The sequence below is a fragment of the Colossoma macropomum genome, unplaced genomic scaffold, assembly GCF_904425465.1.
Source record: "Colossoma macropomum unplaced genomic scaffold, Colossoma_macropomum, whole genome shotgun sequence".
NCBI lineage: Eukaryota > Metazoa > Chordata > Actinopteri > Characiformes > Serrasalmidae > Colossoma > Colossoma macropomum.
Genome location: NW_023494804.1, coordinates 36,867,672 through 36,885,684, shown reverse-complemented (window position 1 = coordinate 36,885,684; position 18,013 = coordinate 36,867,672). Strand labels below are relative to the sequence as shown.

The window sequence follows — 18,013 nt, the reverse complement described above, 5'->3', positions numbered from 1 at the left end:
TTGTATGTAATTTGTAACACAAACTAAATAAACATCTATGAATTGTCAGCTTAAATCAGGTTCTTAATAAATCAAATAAATGCAACAACAGCTCTGAGAAAGCTTGTTAGCATATTAAACAGCAGAAATAAAAGTTTTAAAGTTTCAACCCATCTGTGCTTCACTCACAAATGTGTGTTTAGTGGCTGTTGTCAGGTTGGTCTAGCTCCACAGAATGCTGGTCAAAATCCCATCCAGTCTAATGAGAAATTGTGGCGCATAGTTTTTGTTTGCACTGTCAGAAAAAAAGAGTATTGTGTGGGCAAATTTTAGTCCCCCATTAAAAAGTACAATGTAATTGTAAACAGAAAAGAACATATTAAACATGCACATTAAACAGAGCAAATCAGAGCAACTTAAAATATAGAACCTCAACAGAATATGGTATAATTATGTTGCCTAACAAACAGTGCTGAACACTTTGAGGGTACCACTTCAGTGACATACAATTTTTTCAGAGAGTGTATTAGAGTAATTTTATACATGTTCAGCAAAATTGGTTTATATTAATGAAAAAAGAGATTCTAAACTTTTCAACGGTATTATACAGATCTGGGCAAAAGTTTTAGGCAAGTAAGAAAATAATTTAAACTTTTGTTCTTGGAAATACATGTATTTTTTTACCTGTGTTAAATTCCATCACAACACAATTAGTTCAATTTAATGAAGGGATGACTAGCTGAAGCAGGTATTGGATGGTAACTGTAAACAATGGGCTTCCTTAAGAAGGGCTTTGGAAATGTTTAAGCTAACACACTGACAGACATGAAAGTACAGTGTATTGTTTGTTTGAAATTATTTTAATGGAGCCAGGTGCTTTTTTAAACAAATAATTGCTCACTGCCCAGATAAATGGCTTTATATGCACTTCATTTTCTCAGGTGCCTAAATCTTTTGAACAGCACTGTAAGTGCCAGGACACCAACAGACAGAGTTGTGTGAGAACGACTGGCTGAAAGACCCATGTACTTAAGTACTAAATGCTGAGTTAGAACACAGAATAAGCAAACAGCAATACATCTTGGATTTGTGTTATGTCAGTGATTCTACTGCACTTGTACCAATATTGTCCTAAGTTTTTACTTTACCTTGCTGCATTCATCCATTAAAACCCATCCAAGGGTAAAGATTATAAAGGCAAATGTCTGAAGAAGGTCAGTTGGCCTCAGCATTCAGCTGTCCAAACATCTTTTGCAACGGTGTTCATTTTTGAATGTTTTGAATGTTTTTTTTTTTCACCTCACAGACCATGATGAATGCGCCGTAACAAACATGTGTCTGAATGGCATGTGCATCAATGAAGACGGCAGCTTCAAATGTGTGTGCAAACACGGCTTCACACTAGCCTCTAGTGGGCGCTACTGCACAGGTGTGGTTTGTTGGTCATTAGAACTTGATGTCACATGCTTTACAACTGTACTTGAAGCTGTCTTAGACTAAACCTTAGGACCTTAGGCAGAATGAGATTTGAATCACTGTTTTGAGTAAAATTTTTTGTTGTATGAGTGTTTTATGTTTATTGATGTTTGTTAGTGTGTATGTTTAATGAAATAATCATTCTCTCAGATATTGATGAGTGCCTGACTCCAGGCATCTGTATGCATGGGCGGTGCATAAACACAGAGGGCTCCTACAGGTGTGAGTGCTTAGCAGGACTGGCCGTTGGGCCTGATGGGCGCTCATGTGTGGGTAAGGATAAATAAAAAACACCCTCACATAATCTCTCACTCTCTTTCGTATACAGCACATATTCAGCACTGTCAGAGATCATCCTTCATCTGTTTAACTTCAAGCTAGAATGGCCATTGATTTTCTTTTCAGCCACAGGAAAAAAGCTAAAGCATATACAACCCTGTTTCCAAAAAAAGTTGGGACACTGTGCAGAATGTAAATAAAAATAGAGTGCAATGATGTACATGTTTTTTGATGCCAGCAACATGTTTCAAAAAAGTTGGGACAGGGGTATGTTTACCACTGTGTAACATTATCTCTTCTTTTAACAACACTCTGTAAGCATTTGGGAACTGAGGAGACCGACTGCTGTGGGGTAACAGAAGAGAGGCGCGTTTTTCGAATAGCCTGCAGACAGCAGGTGGCCTGTAACCGCTAAAGCGCCAAGGCAGCTTCCATACTGACACGTCTCCAAACATCATCTTACCCAAAAGCTCAGGGCTGAATCTATAAAAGAGCGACTCGTGGAGTAATGGAGTTCTGCCATGCAGCGTCGGGAAGGTCGCGTCTGGTTTTAGCAGTTAAATGAGCACCTTTGTGTTTTAACATGTCAAACATGACAAGGCAAATAATTACACTTTTATAGCGAGTTGCTTTTCTTTTCCTGCTGTTGCAGGACCTGTTTGTTTTCCATTTGATTCCTAATTAACGTTTCATTTGGATATCTGTGTTCCTTCGCAACATGACTAAATTTTGAGTGAGAGAGTGATATGTTTTTCCATTCTTGCTTGATACAGGATTTCAGCTGCTCAATAGTTTGAGATCTACTTTGTCATATTTCTCATTTCATGTGCCCAATGTTTTTAATGGGTGACAGGTCTGGACTTATTTTCCATTGGCTTTCACCTTCCTTTTGCAAATGAATTATCTTGTATCTAATCTCCACAGAATTATCTCCTACAAACAGATAGCTTGCACTTACTGGCCGTTTTGATTGAAAATTAAAAAAAGAAAACTGGTCTCTGACTTTTGTACAGTACAGTAAGTATAAACAATATTTATACGGTTTGTATTGCCAGGTCCCTATACAAATTAAGCAAACACACACACACACACACACACACACACACACACACACACACACATTTCTCTTGGTAAGGCTAGAAGTCGTAACTGTGTCATAGGTTGAGTCCCATGTAAACACTGACTCATCCAGTCATCCAGTTAGCCAGATACAGATACAGCTTGCATGGAGATCTGTTCCATATACACACACACACTCACCAATACACAAATCTTAATTGCTTTGAAGGGGATGTTGTTGTGCTTGTAAACACACTTAAGACTCGTATACAGTAACACGCACACTCCCACTTGAATCCATCCCTTTGCTCTCGGTAAATCATGTGATGTCAACAACGTGTTTCACATTTAGGCTGAAAACTGAGCCAAGACGTCCATTGCTAACTGCCTCGCTAGCCATAAACTATGTGACTCACAGAGAGTCACTGTTACTGGAACTTTCTCTCTTGTCCTTATCACAGGGGCATTTTCACAGAATGCATGAAGAAAGACAGTAAGCTCAAGGAAATGTCGGTTTTTGAACCTTATGTTGGTAACAAGCCAGATGGTCCTTTCCTTCTTTGGCCCAAGAACAGAATGTCCATTATTCTTGTCAGACCACAATAAACATTTACTCAAGGCATCAGTCCATTTCAGGTAAGCTTGAGCCCAGAGAATTCGGCAGCGTTTCTGGATGTTGTTAACATAGACATCCACTGTGCACAGTACAGTTTTAACTTGCATTTAAGGATGCAGTGATGAACAGTCTTTATTGAAAATGATATGTGAAAGTTTCTGAGCCCATGTGGGGATCAGTCACAGAAGCATGCTGGTTTTTAATGAAGTGCCGTCTCAGGGGTCGAAGGTCATGGGCATTCACCCATGTTTTTCGGCCTTGCTCTTTATGCATAGATATCTGGATTCCCTGAAACTTTTGATGAAGTGCACAGTAAAGGGTACCTTACATCCTTGCAATCGCTCACTGAGGAACGTTGTTCTTAAACTGTTAGATTGTTTGTTGATGCTGTTTTTGGCAAAGTGGCAAGTCTCAACCCATCCTTGCTCATAAAGCACTAGGCCTTTCCTGGGTGCTCCTTTAATACCCAAGCATGATTGCACCTGTTTAAGAAATTTTTTTGAACATTTCATGTTTCACAGCAAGTCTTAAATTGCTCCTGTCCCAGCTTTTTGAAAATGTCGTAGGCATCTATCTAATATTCACCAAAAACGATGGAGTTGACAAGATAAAAGATTAACTAACTTGTCTTTGTGCTCTTTTCTTCCAAATACAGGTAAAATGGATTCACAAAGCACTGCTTTCTATTTTTATATGCATTTCACATAAAAGTCCCTACTTTTTTGGAACTGAGGTTTGTAGATTTTTGCATGTGTTTTTTTCTGTCTGTCTGCCACCAGACACACACATACGCAGTACCTGCTATGGAGCCATCAGAAAGGGAGTATGCGTGCGGCCTTTCCACGCAGCGGTCACCAAGTCAGCATGCTGCTGTGTCAGTACAGACTATGGCTTCGGAGAGCCCTGCCAACCATGCCCTGCCTTAGACTCAGGTACGTCTTAAATTCCTCCCAAATTACACCACAATGCCCTCGCCAAACCTAACACATGCATACACCATATTACAGCTGTTTTGCTTGATTGAGCAATTACATTTGTGGTCTGTTTTCTGTCTGGAAAAATGAGTTAGTCTGTGGCTAAGTAGCTTCAGACTTTTTGGAAAAGAAGACCTTTTTTAGAATGTTTTGAATGTTTGAGCGTGTTTGTTCTAAAGTTGCTGTTCTGCATACATTCAAATAGATGTTTGTGTATGTTACATATGTCTGAGTGCATGGCTCAGTGAAGTTAAGAAACAAGATAATTTAGAGAAATACAGTAGTCTAAATATACGTGTGAGTGTCTGGCCAACCAAGCAACTCTACACTCATTCACCCAGTGCCGTTCTGTAATACTCACTTCAGGAAGGAAATTAAGCTGCCATTTTAATTCACTTCATGCCCTAAGGCTCCTTATGTATCTGTCTTTTTTTGCATTTTGTCTCATAGAGTATTCTTAGGCATATATACAGGGAATTCTTTTAGCTTTCCTTCATTTTTATGTCTCCCTCTGCTGCTGTCCAGATGGGTAGCTGTTCCTGAAATGATGAAGAGAGTTGGCTCAGTAAAAAACATTAGTTATATTTCTTGTCTTCATAGTAAAATAACTCTGGCATCAATAAATGAAGTGGGTAATTAAGTCTTTCACGATGTTCTAATACCAGTCGGAAGTTTGAGTACACTTGCTTGAAATAGCCTTTTCCATCAGTCAGTATTGTGGCACTTTCTTTGCACACTGGGCCTCAGAATCTAAATGGTATCTGCCTTTGTTTTCTAGCTGAATTTAATGCTTTGTGTCAAAGTGGGATTGGTTTTGCCATCGATGGAACAGGTAATCCTCCGAATGATGTTTCTTTTTCATTTATATCAAACAGAGAAATTGCATGCTGATAATGATCTTTGGAACTATTGTTTGGCCCACAGATATTAATGAATGTGCCCTGGACCCTGATATCTGCCCTAATGGATCATGTGAGAATCTGAGAGGAGGCTACCGTTGTATCTGTAACACTGGCTATGAGACTGACCAGAGTGGCAGGGCCTGTATAGGTGAGTAGATTCATCAGTCCTTCAGCAACATTCTGAACTAACACTGTATAATAAGATAGAGTACTTTATTATACTTTAGTAGTGTACTATGTTCCTATAATAATATGGCAAAAAATATAGTTATAGTTAATAGTTAATCACAATAATGCTACTTTTTTTCAATAGACAATGTGATACAGCAAAATGCATCACAGTGCATCAGTTGCCATTTATTTAATGCTATTAGTCCAACAAATTTTCTTTAATTCAGCATTTCACATATTCTACAGCAGCACTACATCTAGTTACGCTCTGACCATATTTTCTTGCTGCCTGTCCCAGTGTCCACAGTGGTCCTAAACATTACATTTTTCCAAATTTATCAGTGGTGCATAAGTATGTGATAAGACTGCTAAGGTGGATATACATTAGGGTTCACAAGTTTGGATTCACTTTTCATATTAAAGTCACTTTTCATAATAACTGCCGCTATTCTGTTTAATAATAACTTGCCTTCTTGCACTGAAATACTATTAGCCAGACGCCAAAAGCTGTTTTACTATTATTGCTATTTTCAAGGTTTTCAAGTATTTCACGTTTTTTGGGAAAACCAAAAAGCTAGTAAATGATTAATAATATACTGTGATTATCTATTTAAAGTAAGTTCTATAATAAGGTATCTCCCTAAATTTGACCACCATGTTTCAATTACAATGCATTCTAAATTGTAGTATAACTTCATTCTCATTGTTTTACAGCTTTCTCGGTTGTTCGGAAATCATCTACAGCTCTGTTCACCACCATTTCTTCATTTTTCAAAGTGCCCTACAAATGAGTTGAAATCGGCGAAGCTGTAGAGTATTAGCATCGTAATAGAATATTTTTAGATATCTGTGACTTTAAATGTTTTTATTGAAAATAGTTATCCCAAACTTTTGAAATGTGAATTTTTGAGCACTAGTGTATGTAGTATGTTTGTGGGACAAGTAGTTGCTGATCTTCTCATGATTTTAACGTCCTAACCGGCTATTTCTGAAACATCACGTTAGAACATCATCAATGCGTAAATAGTAAAAATGGCTTCAATGCTGTATTCTGAAAAGGGTGTGTGTGTTTAGTGTGGGATTGGGCACTGTGCGATTGCTCATTTGGGAAATCGGATGCCGTTGAATACTCACCAGAAGGTGCATGAGGATGAAATTGCATGTGCGAACTTTGGGACAGGCCGTTGGACTTCAGGCATTTGTTGGGATTTAAACTCTCAACGTCCTGATAATAGAGCAAAACCTTAGACTATTACAGCATTTAGGGAGGAGCTTCTTCAGAACCTCCTTTTAATTAAGTGTTCTACTGATGATAACCACAACACGTACAGAAAAAGGTTATTGTGGCAGTGTTTGTGATAGCAAATCTTCCATCCCTTAACAGTGCAAGGCTAGCAGCTGAGAAGGACAGTATTGAACTAGCAGTCTAAGAAGCACTGTTTCTAAGATCTACATTGTTTTAAATTGAAGCGATCATTTATGTCCATCTACCACATAGTGCCTGGATTTCAGCTTTGTCGGCCAAAGTGAACAGTTCCCATTCCTATGCAATGAGGTGTTGATGATTAAATTTAGTCACAGTCTTTTGGCCAGAATGGACAGACACTCTGGTTTCTCTCCATTTCGAGGAAAAATCAAGACAAGGGATTAGGTTCTGCACTGAAAAAATGCAGTGGCCCTCCAAGTCTCCCTCGACCCTTCAAATTCTATCTTTGTGCAGTCAAAACACTTTCTCGATTACAGAGAAATGAGTGTTCCTCACTCTCTCTTTCTGAACCTGACTCAGCGCTGTTTCGCCAGCAAGACAAATTGCTTTTCATTCATATTGAAATGACATCATGTTAGGAGCTTGGCAAAGTGCGGCGGGTAGGAAGTAAAGATGTAGTACAGCAGACTGTCGCCAGAATGAGGCGGCCCAGTGGCACTAAAGGGAGGATAGGGAGCAAGAGCAGGCAGGCAGAAAGGCTGTTCTTCCAATTCTCTGTGCTACTACTGCGAAACCAGGAAACCTGCCGTTAAAGATGAAAGCTGAGTGTATATTTTTTAGCGCCGCATAAATGAATGTTTTTCTGTGTTTACAAACAATTAGAGCAGAAATACATTTTGTAGCTTCACAGAGTTTAGAACATACATGGATGGTCAGTTTACAGTTTACAGTCCTCTGTTCGTTAAAAGAGAATTGCACTTATTTTTTAACATGTCTGTGTATTTTCATCTTTGAGATGTAAAGAAAGTTACAAAACAGAGGGGTTTGAAGTGAAATTTTTCATTAGAGAAACTTACAGTCACAGATTTTGTTACAGTGGTGGTGATAGGAACCAGGGGTCACACCATATGTTTACAAATATAGCCATTTATCTACTATCCAAAATAAACAGTGAACACACATGCGTATGAGTTTTTATATGTAATGTTGAAAATGGTAAAATAGTGGTAAATCTTGCACTGCATGTACCTCTCCACCATGAATGGATTACAAAAAAATTTTGTTTAGGCCAAAATCTCATCTCCGACTTATTGAAAAAGAATGTCTCTGACATCAGGCAGCATATTCATAACAGTTTACTGTTAGAACTTACTGTGAGGGAGCTTTTCAGGCATTAAGCACTTCAAACATCTGATTCCAATCACCACCACTGTGAACAATTCTTATTTGGTAAGTTTAGAATAACGCATTCCACATCAGTCTGAATGACTTATTTACATATTTATGATTGAATTAAGCCACGTGTCAAGCTCCAGTCCTAACAGGCCAAAACACACCTGATTCAGCTCATCAGGTAATTAGCAAGGCCTCCATGAACTGAATTCAGAGCATTATATGAGGGTAAATGCTAATCTCCACAGCACTTTGGCCCAGAAGGTCCTCGGTTTGACATGCCTGAACTAAGCAGAAATTTTCAAAAGTTGTTGAAATTGCCCTTTAATTCAGGAGGTGGTGAAATGTCTCAGAAAATAAGCATTCATTTAAATTGTGGGTCTCCTTTTCTTTTTATTTGAGGATAAAAGATTGTATGTCAAAAAATCATGAAGGACATTCCATTAATTTATTACATTTCCTGATTTTTACATTTATATAACACTTACAGAAAATAATGACTAAGCTATGCTATGTGGGCCCTGTTGTTTTTTACTTAAATAAGAACAGCATGGAGCTGTTATGTAGCACTAATTTTTATTTTATGAGGAGAGGCTCTAAATTATTTTTTTTTTCTAGATCGATTGAATAAACATCTGCTTTTCATGTCGCCTTTTTGCATTCCTCATCTTTGTGTCTTGGAAAAAAGCAAAATCATCAGAGCTCCACAATCCGAGCCTTTAAGGGCTGGCCATAAATTCCTGAACCATCTTTCTGATCTCTGGTAGTAATTTTCTTGTACTGTAGAAGTTGGCCTGCTGCTTCTAGGCTGTCCTATAGTTTCTTGAAAGGGTTTTGCAGAATATGATTTCAATTTAGCACATTTATGATTATGCTTTCCATGTTAGTTCTTTACTCTGATGAAGCGAACAATCTAAGCGTCTGACATCGAAAACTTTAGAGCTGATACATATATAAGATCCATAATAATAAGTACAAATTAAGCATTTAGTCACTGTTTAATTTTGTTGTACTCAAATGTGCCACTTACTCAAAACTGTCCCACAGCTTCTAATAGTAGGACTTAAATGCAAAAAGGCATTAAATGCGTTTACCATTCCAAGTGCACATTTTGAAAATGCATTATTTCCTAAAGGATAGTGTATCATCTATTTGGTGACACTAATAAACGCATCATAACTTTGACAAATGTGCTGCGAACGAGCAGCTGATGTCTCCATGCTTGTTTGTCCAGCCTTTTGTATGATGTCCAAAAGGAATGTTGTCATTTCTGTTTATTCTCTGCAGATGTTGACGAATGCCTGGTGAACCGGCTCCTCTGCGATAATGGCCTATGCCGGAATGTTCCAGGTAGTTACACCTGTACTTGCCCCAAGGGCTACGTCTTCAGGCAGGACTCGGAGACATGCGAAGGTGAGCTGAAGGGGACACCTGGTGGAGGACACCTTTTCACACTTTCTGGAAGCTTCAGAAGCTCCTTTTAAAGGGAAAGTTTGGCAAAAAGCAATGTACTACACAATAATACTACACAACACTTTAATCAGGGGTGTCAAACTCAACCAGGAAATGGGCCATATTAAAAAATCTTATCAAATCTGTGGGCCAGAGAAAAAAAATGTTTTTATTTCTTTTTTTAATTAAGGTTGTATTATCGGAGTATGTTGCAGTGCATGCTGGGCACTGTAGTGCAGCACATTGTAAAAAGGGCTAATAATAACAGAAAACTAAAATACTTTTGTGGGCCGGATAAGATTGTGTGGTGGGCCTGATCTAGCCTTGTGTTTGACACATGGGCCCTAAATTTAACAGATCAGCCAGAACATGTTTAGTGTCTAAAGTTTGCTTCTTTTGCACTGGTGCTATGAGACTAATGCATCTAACAAGTAAGGAAAGACAGTAGCCTGCTAATTAGCGTAATGGCTGAATCGTCACACACTTGCTTCAAACCTTGCTGTTCTGTAATCTCAAGAAACTTGCTTATGTGGTTCTAGACACTGTATGACATATTGTTAGCTATAAAAATGGTCAGAGGTACATTGCATAGCAAAACAACAGTTGTAGCAACCATCTAAAAGTGCGAATTTTGTCTGTACTGTTATCAAGTTTTAGAGATAACGTTACGGCATGCACTGTAAGTGATGTATAGCACCGCTCTTGTGAAGCACCAAAAACTAAATGAGTACTAATACTGTACCCTTGGGGCATCTTCAGCCTGCTGAACATGAGTGAGTAAGCCAGTCAGTCAGGTGCTTCAAATTTAAGAAAGGATACTGCAAAAGCACATTTTTCCCCAGGGTGCAAACAGACTAAATGTACACTCTCAGAAATGAAGGTATGAAACTGTCACTGGGGCAGTACCCCTCTTGTCACTGGGGTACTTTTAGTTAGGGAACGTAACTGTATCATAATCCACTCAAATGATATTTTCTAAGTTGTACTGACTCCACACACCCTGTCTCGTCTCCAGGCTTTTTATTTTATTGCTCTGTTTTAAAACATTAGGTCATGAAAAGGTACAAATACGTACTTTTCACCTGAAAAAACTTATTTAAGGTACACAATTTGACCTTAAAACCACTGTTGTACCTTTGAGGGAACATTTACATTATTTGTACCTTGATGAATGAAAATCCTCAAAAGTGCAACATTTGTGTACCTGATTCAGCTTTAAAGGTACACTACATTCACTTTCACTGATATATGTACCTTATATTTATATATATTTTTTATATTTTCATAACATTTTTAAATAGAAAAATTAAATAAAAAGCTGTAGTCAAAACAGGACTTTGTATTTAAAAGTCTTTTTACATTTTCAAAAGAACTGCAACAGGATATGGTACAGTGATACAAAGGATATGTCTAATAACTAAAGGCACTGTAAAAGTATCTTTGAGGATACCATCCTCGTGACAGCATTAGCACCAGTGGCGAACCATAACTATTAGAGCTTTTTTAGTTCTCAAACATAACTAGGCCTTGAAGGTTCCGTGGGGTTCCCCACTGGTTTGTACCAAAAAAAGCAGTTTAGTGCCTTTGGAGTAAGGAGGAAGTTGTGTAAATTCAATCACATTGAAGTGAGTCAAGAGATCCTCTCTGAAGAAAGTGGACCCATATGAAGAACGTCTGTTAGATGACTAAGTGCTATTGTTGGCCAGCAATGCTGTAGAGCTTAATTGTTCAGTAACAACACTGCATTATTTGGTAACTACTGTGAAACCTTATATATACATTACATAGCAATGAGATTGAGAAACTGAAGTGTGGATCCACATACAAGACCTTTAGTTTAAAGGGGTAAATGTCACAACAGCATTGCTTGTAAACAGTTTGGCTTTTGGCTTTTTGTGACAAAGGGGAATCTTGGAAAAGCATCCCTGACTTTGTCTGCTGGGTAGAGAGGTTTTATAGAGCAGTGAATCACTTTGGAGTTTCCTTGTTGCTGGCTGGTGGTTAGGACCCTTCAGAGCACAGGCGCAGCCTGACTCACCAGCAGGGGACAACAGGATATTTGTATGACTGGCGCAGGAGCAGTTTTGGGAGGGGGCATGGTGGGCCCCCTGGCAGAACAGCTGCATACAGTTTAGAGCTGGATGAGGAACAGCTTACTAGAGACACAAATTTGCAGCCATCAGTAATTCTGGAGTTCTACGTTCTTACAGTTCTGCCTTTACTCTCTCTCTCTCTCTCTCTCTCTCTCTCTCTCTCTCTCTCTCTCTCTCCCTCTCTCTCCCTCTCTCTCTCTCTCTCTCCCACACTCACTCACTCACTCACTCACTCACTCACTCACTCACTCACTCTCTTTTTCTCTCTCCCTCACTCATTCTGCCTGTCTCTCTCTGTTGCTTTCATTCTCTCCCTTTTTATTTATTTTTTTCTCTCACTCGTTCTTTCTTTCTCCTGTTTTTTTTCTCTCACACTCTATATTCTGTTTTTTTCTTGCTCATCCTCTCACTTTCTCTTGCTTTCTATCTTTCTCTTTCTTTTATTCTCATAGTCTCTCTTTGAGTGTCTTTATTGTCTTTTTCTCTCTGATTTTTTGTTTGTTCTGCTCTCATTCTGTCTTTCATTTTCTCTTTTTTCTGTGTCTCTCTCTTTCTCTTTCTCTCTCTTTCTGTTAGTCTTTTTCTCTCTCCTTCTCTTTCTCTCTGTCCCTCTCTCACACACTCAGTCACTCACTCAGTCTCTCACTCGCACATTTACTCACTCATCCTCTCTCTCTCTGTCTCTCTCTGCCACACTCAGTGACGCACTCACTCTTACTCGCTCATCTTCTCACTCATCTTCTCACTCACTCACTCACTCTCTGTGTCTCTCTTTTCTATCTCCCTCACCCATTCTGCCTCTCTCACTGTCTTGCTCTCATTCTCTCCCTTTTTATTTATTATTTTTTTTCTCTGTAACACGTTTTTTCTTTCTTTCTCCCATTCTTTTTCTTTTTTTCTCCGACACTCCATTTTCTCTGTTTTTCTTTCTCATCCTCTCACTTTTATGGTCTCTCTGTTTGAGTCTTTTCTTTGTAAAAGACAGCATATTTTATTAATGATCTCAGTGTTTCTCCTGATCTCATTTTTCTTTCATTTTCTCTTTCTCACTCTTTCAAAGTATTCCTCTCATTCTTTCTATCTTACTTTCTTTCTTTTTTCTTTCTTTTTTCTGTCATTCGTAGTTTCAGCCACAGTAGATAATCGCTATCATCCACAGTGCTCTCAGCTTTAAGGAGCACAGAAACACTTCCCAGAACTGCTCCTGAAAAACAGTCTCTTCTGAGGAAGATTCTATGTGTGATTCATCGATGCCTCACAGAAACAGTCACCATTTACTGTAAATCTACTTGATATGTATTAATGGAGTGTGTTAAAACAGGCCTCAATTTCATGACATTCCTGGCTTCTTCTAGTTACTTTTATGGAGCTCGCTATTCTTTCTGCACTTTCAGACACTAACAGTGTTTCACTGTAAAATAACATCAGATGAAACATTGAGATGTTCTCCAAATAGCAAAGCTGACTGTGTCTGTCTGGAATGGGGAGATACGGTCTTGCCAGGAGTATTTCTGTGCTCTGAGCCATTGTGATTTGTTTGAATGTCTCCTACTGTTTATACTCTTTACACAGAAACACACTGTAACTCTGCGTTCAGCGTGAGGTCATATTTGGCATTAGAAGAGTTATGATGACATATGAATACGAAGAAGATCTAAAATTTACAGTAGAAGCAACAAATTTTCCTACTCCTTTTGGCCTCTTGATCTCAGTCCATGTGCTGTCTGTGAGTTTGATCTACGTTATACCTGTGTAACTCCCTCTTGTTTGTTGCAGACGTGAACGAGTGCGAGAGCAGTCCATGTATTAATGGAGTGTGCAAGAACAATGCTGGCTCTTTTGCTTGTTTATGCTCCCCTGGCAGCAAACCTGACCCAACTGGCCTCATTTGCATCGGTAATTGTACACAGATGTACACAAACACACACACACACTGAACTGATTGTTTACCAAAACAGCAGCCATCCACTTTGTAATGACCTAAAAGAAGTGAAAAAACAGTGTTCCAATACCTCTGTCTCAAATTAATGAGTTCTGTCCACTATAAACACCTGTTCTCACATAAAGAGATTTTTTCTAATTATGCTTCTGAGAGAATATTTAAATTGCCTTTAGCATTCATTTCACAGTTTACTGGTTTATGATTTCTTTACTTTCTTTGTGCCAGTGATGTTCACACATCACTTAATGTGAGTCTGAGTCAAGTCTAGTGTCTCTGAGGTGAGAGTCAGAGTCTAGTCTCAAGTTTTCAGGGTGCGAGTCCAAGTCGAGTCTCGAGTCTTCAGAGGTGTGAGTCTGAGTAAAGTTTCAAGTCTTCAGGGCTGCAAGTATAAGTCAAGTCTTGAGTCTTTAGAGGTGTGGATCTGAGTCAATTCTCGAGTCTTGAGGGGTGCGAGCCTGAGTCAAGTCTCAGTTCTTCAGGGGTGTAAGTCTGAGTTGAGTCTTGAATCTTCAGAGGTGCGAGTCTCTGAAGTCTCAAGTCTTCAGAGGTGCAGGTCTGAGTCAAGTCCCAGGTCTTCAGGGTGCAAGGGGTGCAAATTAAGTCTCTAGTCTGCACAGTGTAAGATCGAGTGAAGTCTTGAGTAACCAGGGTGGGAGTCTAAGTCAAGTCTTGAGTCACCAGAGCGTGAGTCTGAGTCTCCAGGTTGAGACTCCAAGTCGACTCATGAATCACTGGGGTTCAAGTCCTAGTCGAGTATTGAGTCTTTGGGGTGCAACTGTAAGTCTCAAGTCTTTGGGGTCCGAGTCCAAGTGGAGACTAGAGTCTCGGGTGCAAGTCTGAGTTGAGATTTGAGTCTCTGGAGTCCAATTTGTGTTTCAAATCTCTGGTGTGTGAGTCTGAGTTGAGTTTCGAGTCTCTGGGGTGCGAGTCCAAGTCAAATCTTAAGTCATCGAGGTGCAAGTCTGAGTCGAGTATAGAGTCTCTGGGGTGCAAGTCCAAGTCGAGTCTCGAGTCTTTAGAGTGCGAGTTCAAGTCAAGTCTCGAGTCTTCAGGGTGCAAGTCTGAGTTGAATTACATGACTAAGGCTAGCTTTGGCTCAGTGTACCTCAGTAACTCTGGAAAGCCTTTGCCGTCCAAAACCACCTCATTCTCTATAATTTTGCACACTCAAGTGTGATTTCCTTACACCACCATGCATCACACTGTCAACACAGACAACACAGACAAAACACTTGTGGATGTTTGCTTTCAATATGGTACATATTGGTTGTAGTTGTGTTATCATCCTCACGAAAATGGACGCATACAACACGGCTTTAGACACATACTTTATTTTTAGTTGGCCTATTGAGCAGAACCAGTTGACTGTAGCATCCTCATGCATACAATTTGAAGTGTTCCTCAACTTAAATAATAAATTCACCTGCTCAAATTGAAACTGCTGTTTACTATAAATGACAAACTTATATTAACATTTTTTACCAATAGTATTGGATAAACAATAGTTTGTTTGATAGTTAATGGTTAATCATTTATATACCTACTTTTCGCATTAATTGTGAATATTGGAAGTGAAATTTGGTTTCCACAGATTCTCTGAAAGGGACATGCTGGCTCACCATCCAAGAAGGCCGCTGTGAGGTGAATATTAACGGGGGTACTCTGAGGTCCGAGTGCTGTGCCACACTGGGGGCAGCGTGGGGCAGTCCCTGTGAGCCTTGCGAGATTGGTAAGTCTGTAGAAACCATTTGAAACCAGTGTTTTACCCCAAAGCCATAATGTAAGTGTTCAGTTTATACTGTGTTGATGTGTTTTATCATTTTTTGTCTGTGATTCTTCTATCAGTTACCATGTCAGTTGGAATGATTAATAGATTAATAGATGATAAATAATTTTTTATTTAGCCCACTGTGGGATTTGATTTGTTGTTGGTAGGGCTAGGTATCGAAATTCAATTCTTTTTTAGTACTGACCAAATTACTTAAGTGCTACCCAATATGGAAAAACCCCTTATCATACAATACCAAATTTCAGTACCTAATTAGTCAATCTAATCAGCATCAGTGAGCACATTAGCATGCTTGTTCCAAAATCTAGACTGCTGATTGGCTGTCTAAATTACATTTCTATGCAGGTTATTAACATGCATGCTTATTGATAAGTGTGCAGTGCTTGTCCAATACCAAGGTATTGGTATTGCTCTTGGAACTGAAAAACCAGTGATACCCACCCCAAGTTCTTAGCATATCTAGTGGTTCTTTGAAGAATCAGTATACAGTTGTATGCAAGAGTTTAGGCAGCCTTGGACAAATTACATTTTTTATTGATTTTTTAAAGTGAAAATAAGTTCACATTCTTTACAGAAAACGTACTTCTGCACATTTAATGTACTGTTTGTTTGCTTAATTTGAAATATTGAAAAAAATGGGGATGTTCAAACTTTTGCAAATGGCTGTTAATTATATTACATATGCAGTTCAATTGCTTTCACTGCTTAGAGCTACTTTTAGCATAAATGCTATATCTATTTCTCTGTTTAGATAGCACTATAGCTCTCTCTATGAATGCTGTGTCTATAAGAGTTTATAAACACATTCATAACACATTGTAATGTATTCATAACACATTGCAAATGTGCCTAGAAATGTTTATAAAAGGCATTACACTTTATCGACATATTATGATAATGCATTATAAGTAGTGTTCATGACACATTATACTATCAGTGCCAAAAAGCTCAGTCCCAGCTTGCATAGTGCACCTAGTTATAGATATTAGTATAGATTATTATTGATAGACATTCAATATTAGAACCCCATTATAAGAATGTGTAAGTTGTGTTTGTATTAGAACCCCATTATAAGAATGTGTAAGTTGTGTTTGTAAAACATATTTTAGACAAAAAATAAAGTGAGTTAAAGGCAAAGTGTTTCCAATGTTCCAAAGCAAATTAGTACTAACTAAAACATTGAGCACATTGCTGTGGAGCAAAGGCAGTGGAGAGCAATCACTAATGCTATTATAGTTATAATTTCCACTGAGTTACTGCTAGATCAGTATTATTAATCTGCCCATACTAAACACTCTCCGCATAAGAATTCAGTTCTGTTTAACAGCCAGCTCAGCCGATAGCTACCAGGCTAAAGAGTCTCCTAGAATAATATTAAGAGTTATGCTTCATATTAAAGGTTTACTGAAGGATTCTCTGAGAAGTTTGCAATTTACAAAGTAAAGTGTGTCTTACAAATGTGGGAAAGTCAATCACAGAACTGTTAGCTTGGAACTAACTTATAATTGCAAATCCAAATAAATTCCACTAGTGGAAATTAGCATGATCACACTGATGATAATGCCATTGCTCCATAGTATAGCTTTGTGCTCAGTGTGAAGTCATAGAGGTTTGAGATCTGATAGGCAGTTGGATTGCTGTGATGTGAGTGAAAGTGGGGGTTGTTGTTTTAATTAATTCTTCCCATCTATTATCCTCTGGTTTTGCTGGTCAGTGCTCAGATGCTGTAACTGCCAGTGTATTTTTATACACATGTTTTTTTAACAGTCTCAACCCAACCACTGGAGAAACATAATTTTAGTGAGGTGTAATTTCTCTGGTGTTTATAATTGCTGGGACTTATATCATTGTATGCCACTGCTGAAAAAAAGCTCATTATGTTGTCTAGTGAACTAGCACCAATATAAACTGACAGAGCCTTGGCACATGTTATGTCAGCAACTACAGCTGCACTGCTGTTCTGTAACTGAAATGGATGCCATGAGCTGCTCTTGTGAATGCATTGGGTAGCCCATTCTCCGCTCTCATGTGGTCTGACTTTATGCCTGTCTCTCAAAGCATTTCGCTGCTCATGTCATCTCCTAATTGGTTTGACTGGGCCTTCTCTCAAGAACCTCAGTGTTTTCTCTGGGGCTTTACACTTTTGCCAGCAGCTCCCTAATGACAGACTTAACCACAGAGAGCACCACACATGCATAATTCACCTCATCAGCTCATTCTCAAGCCTTTCATGAGTGAGGTCTGAAACAACAGGGAAAGTAGTGAAGTGATCATGTCTAAAGTATTTCTGTCCAAGAGTGCAGCTCATTTGCAGTTTCCGTTTGACTGGAAATTAAATAGATAAGGGTGGCCTGGGACTCTTGCACAGTACTGCAACTCTTATAAGTGACTTGTTTGTGATTAGCCTACTTGTGTTAATACTTTCTAGTGCTCACATTTTTAAATAACTGCTTTAAACGTGAACATTTGTCGTATTTTCAGATCCTGTCTGTCAAAGAGGGTTTGCTCGACCAAGAGGGACCGTTTGTGAGGGTAAGAGAAATGTGTTCTGTTTAATTCTTATTTGCTCCTGGGCTTCTTTTGAAACAGATGTTCATAAAACATGAACATCTGCATTATTAATTCAGTTCGAAATTTCTAGTCCATCTTTAATTAATTCTGATAAACTATTTATCGCCTCTG

General features: G+C 38.7%; 1 protein-coding gene across 1 annotated transcript in view; it reads left to right on the top strand.

Annotated features, from left to right (window-relative positions):
* The window catches only part of LOC118824277 (fibrillin-2-like), a 107,480-nt gene that overhangs the window by 42,535 nt on the left and 46,932 nt on the right, over positions 1-18,013 (top strand). Inside the window, exons 14-22 of the mRNA XM_036594304.1 lie at positions 1,286-1,408; positions 1,606-1,728; positions 4,189-4,341; positions 5,162-5,215; positions 5,308-5,433; positions 9,343-9,468; positions 13,377-13,496; positions 15,134-15,271; positions 17,813-17,863. Coding sequence (XP_036450197.1) covers positions 1,286-1,408; positions 1,606-1,728; positions 4,189-4,341; positions 5,162-5,215; positions 5,308-5,433; positions 9,343-9,468; positions 13,377-13,496; positions 15,134-15,271; positions 17,813-17,863 — 1,014 coding nt within the window. The remainder of the gene's footprint in view (positions 1-1,285; positions 1,409-1,605; positions 1,729-4,188; positions 4,342-5,161; positions 5,216-5,307; positions 5,434-9,342; positions 9,469-13,376; positions 13,497-15,133; positions 15,272-17,812; positions 17,864-18,013) is intronic.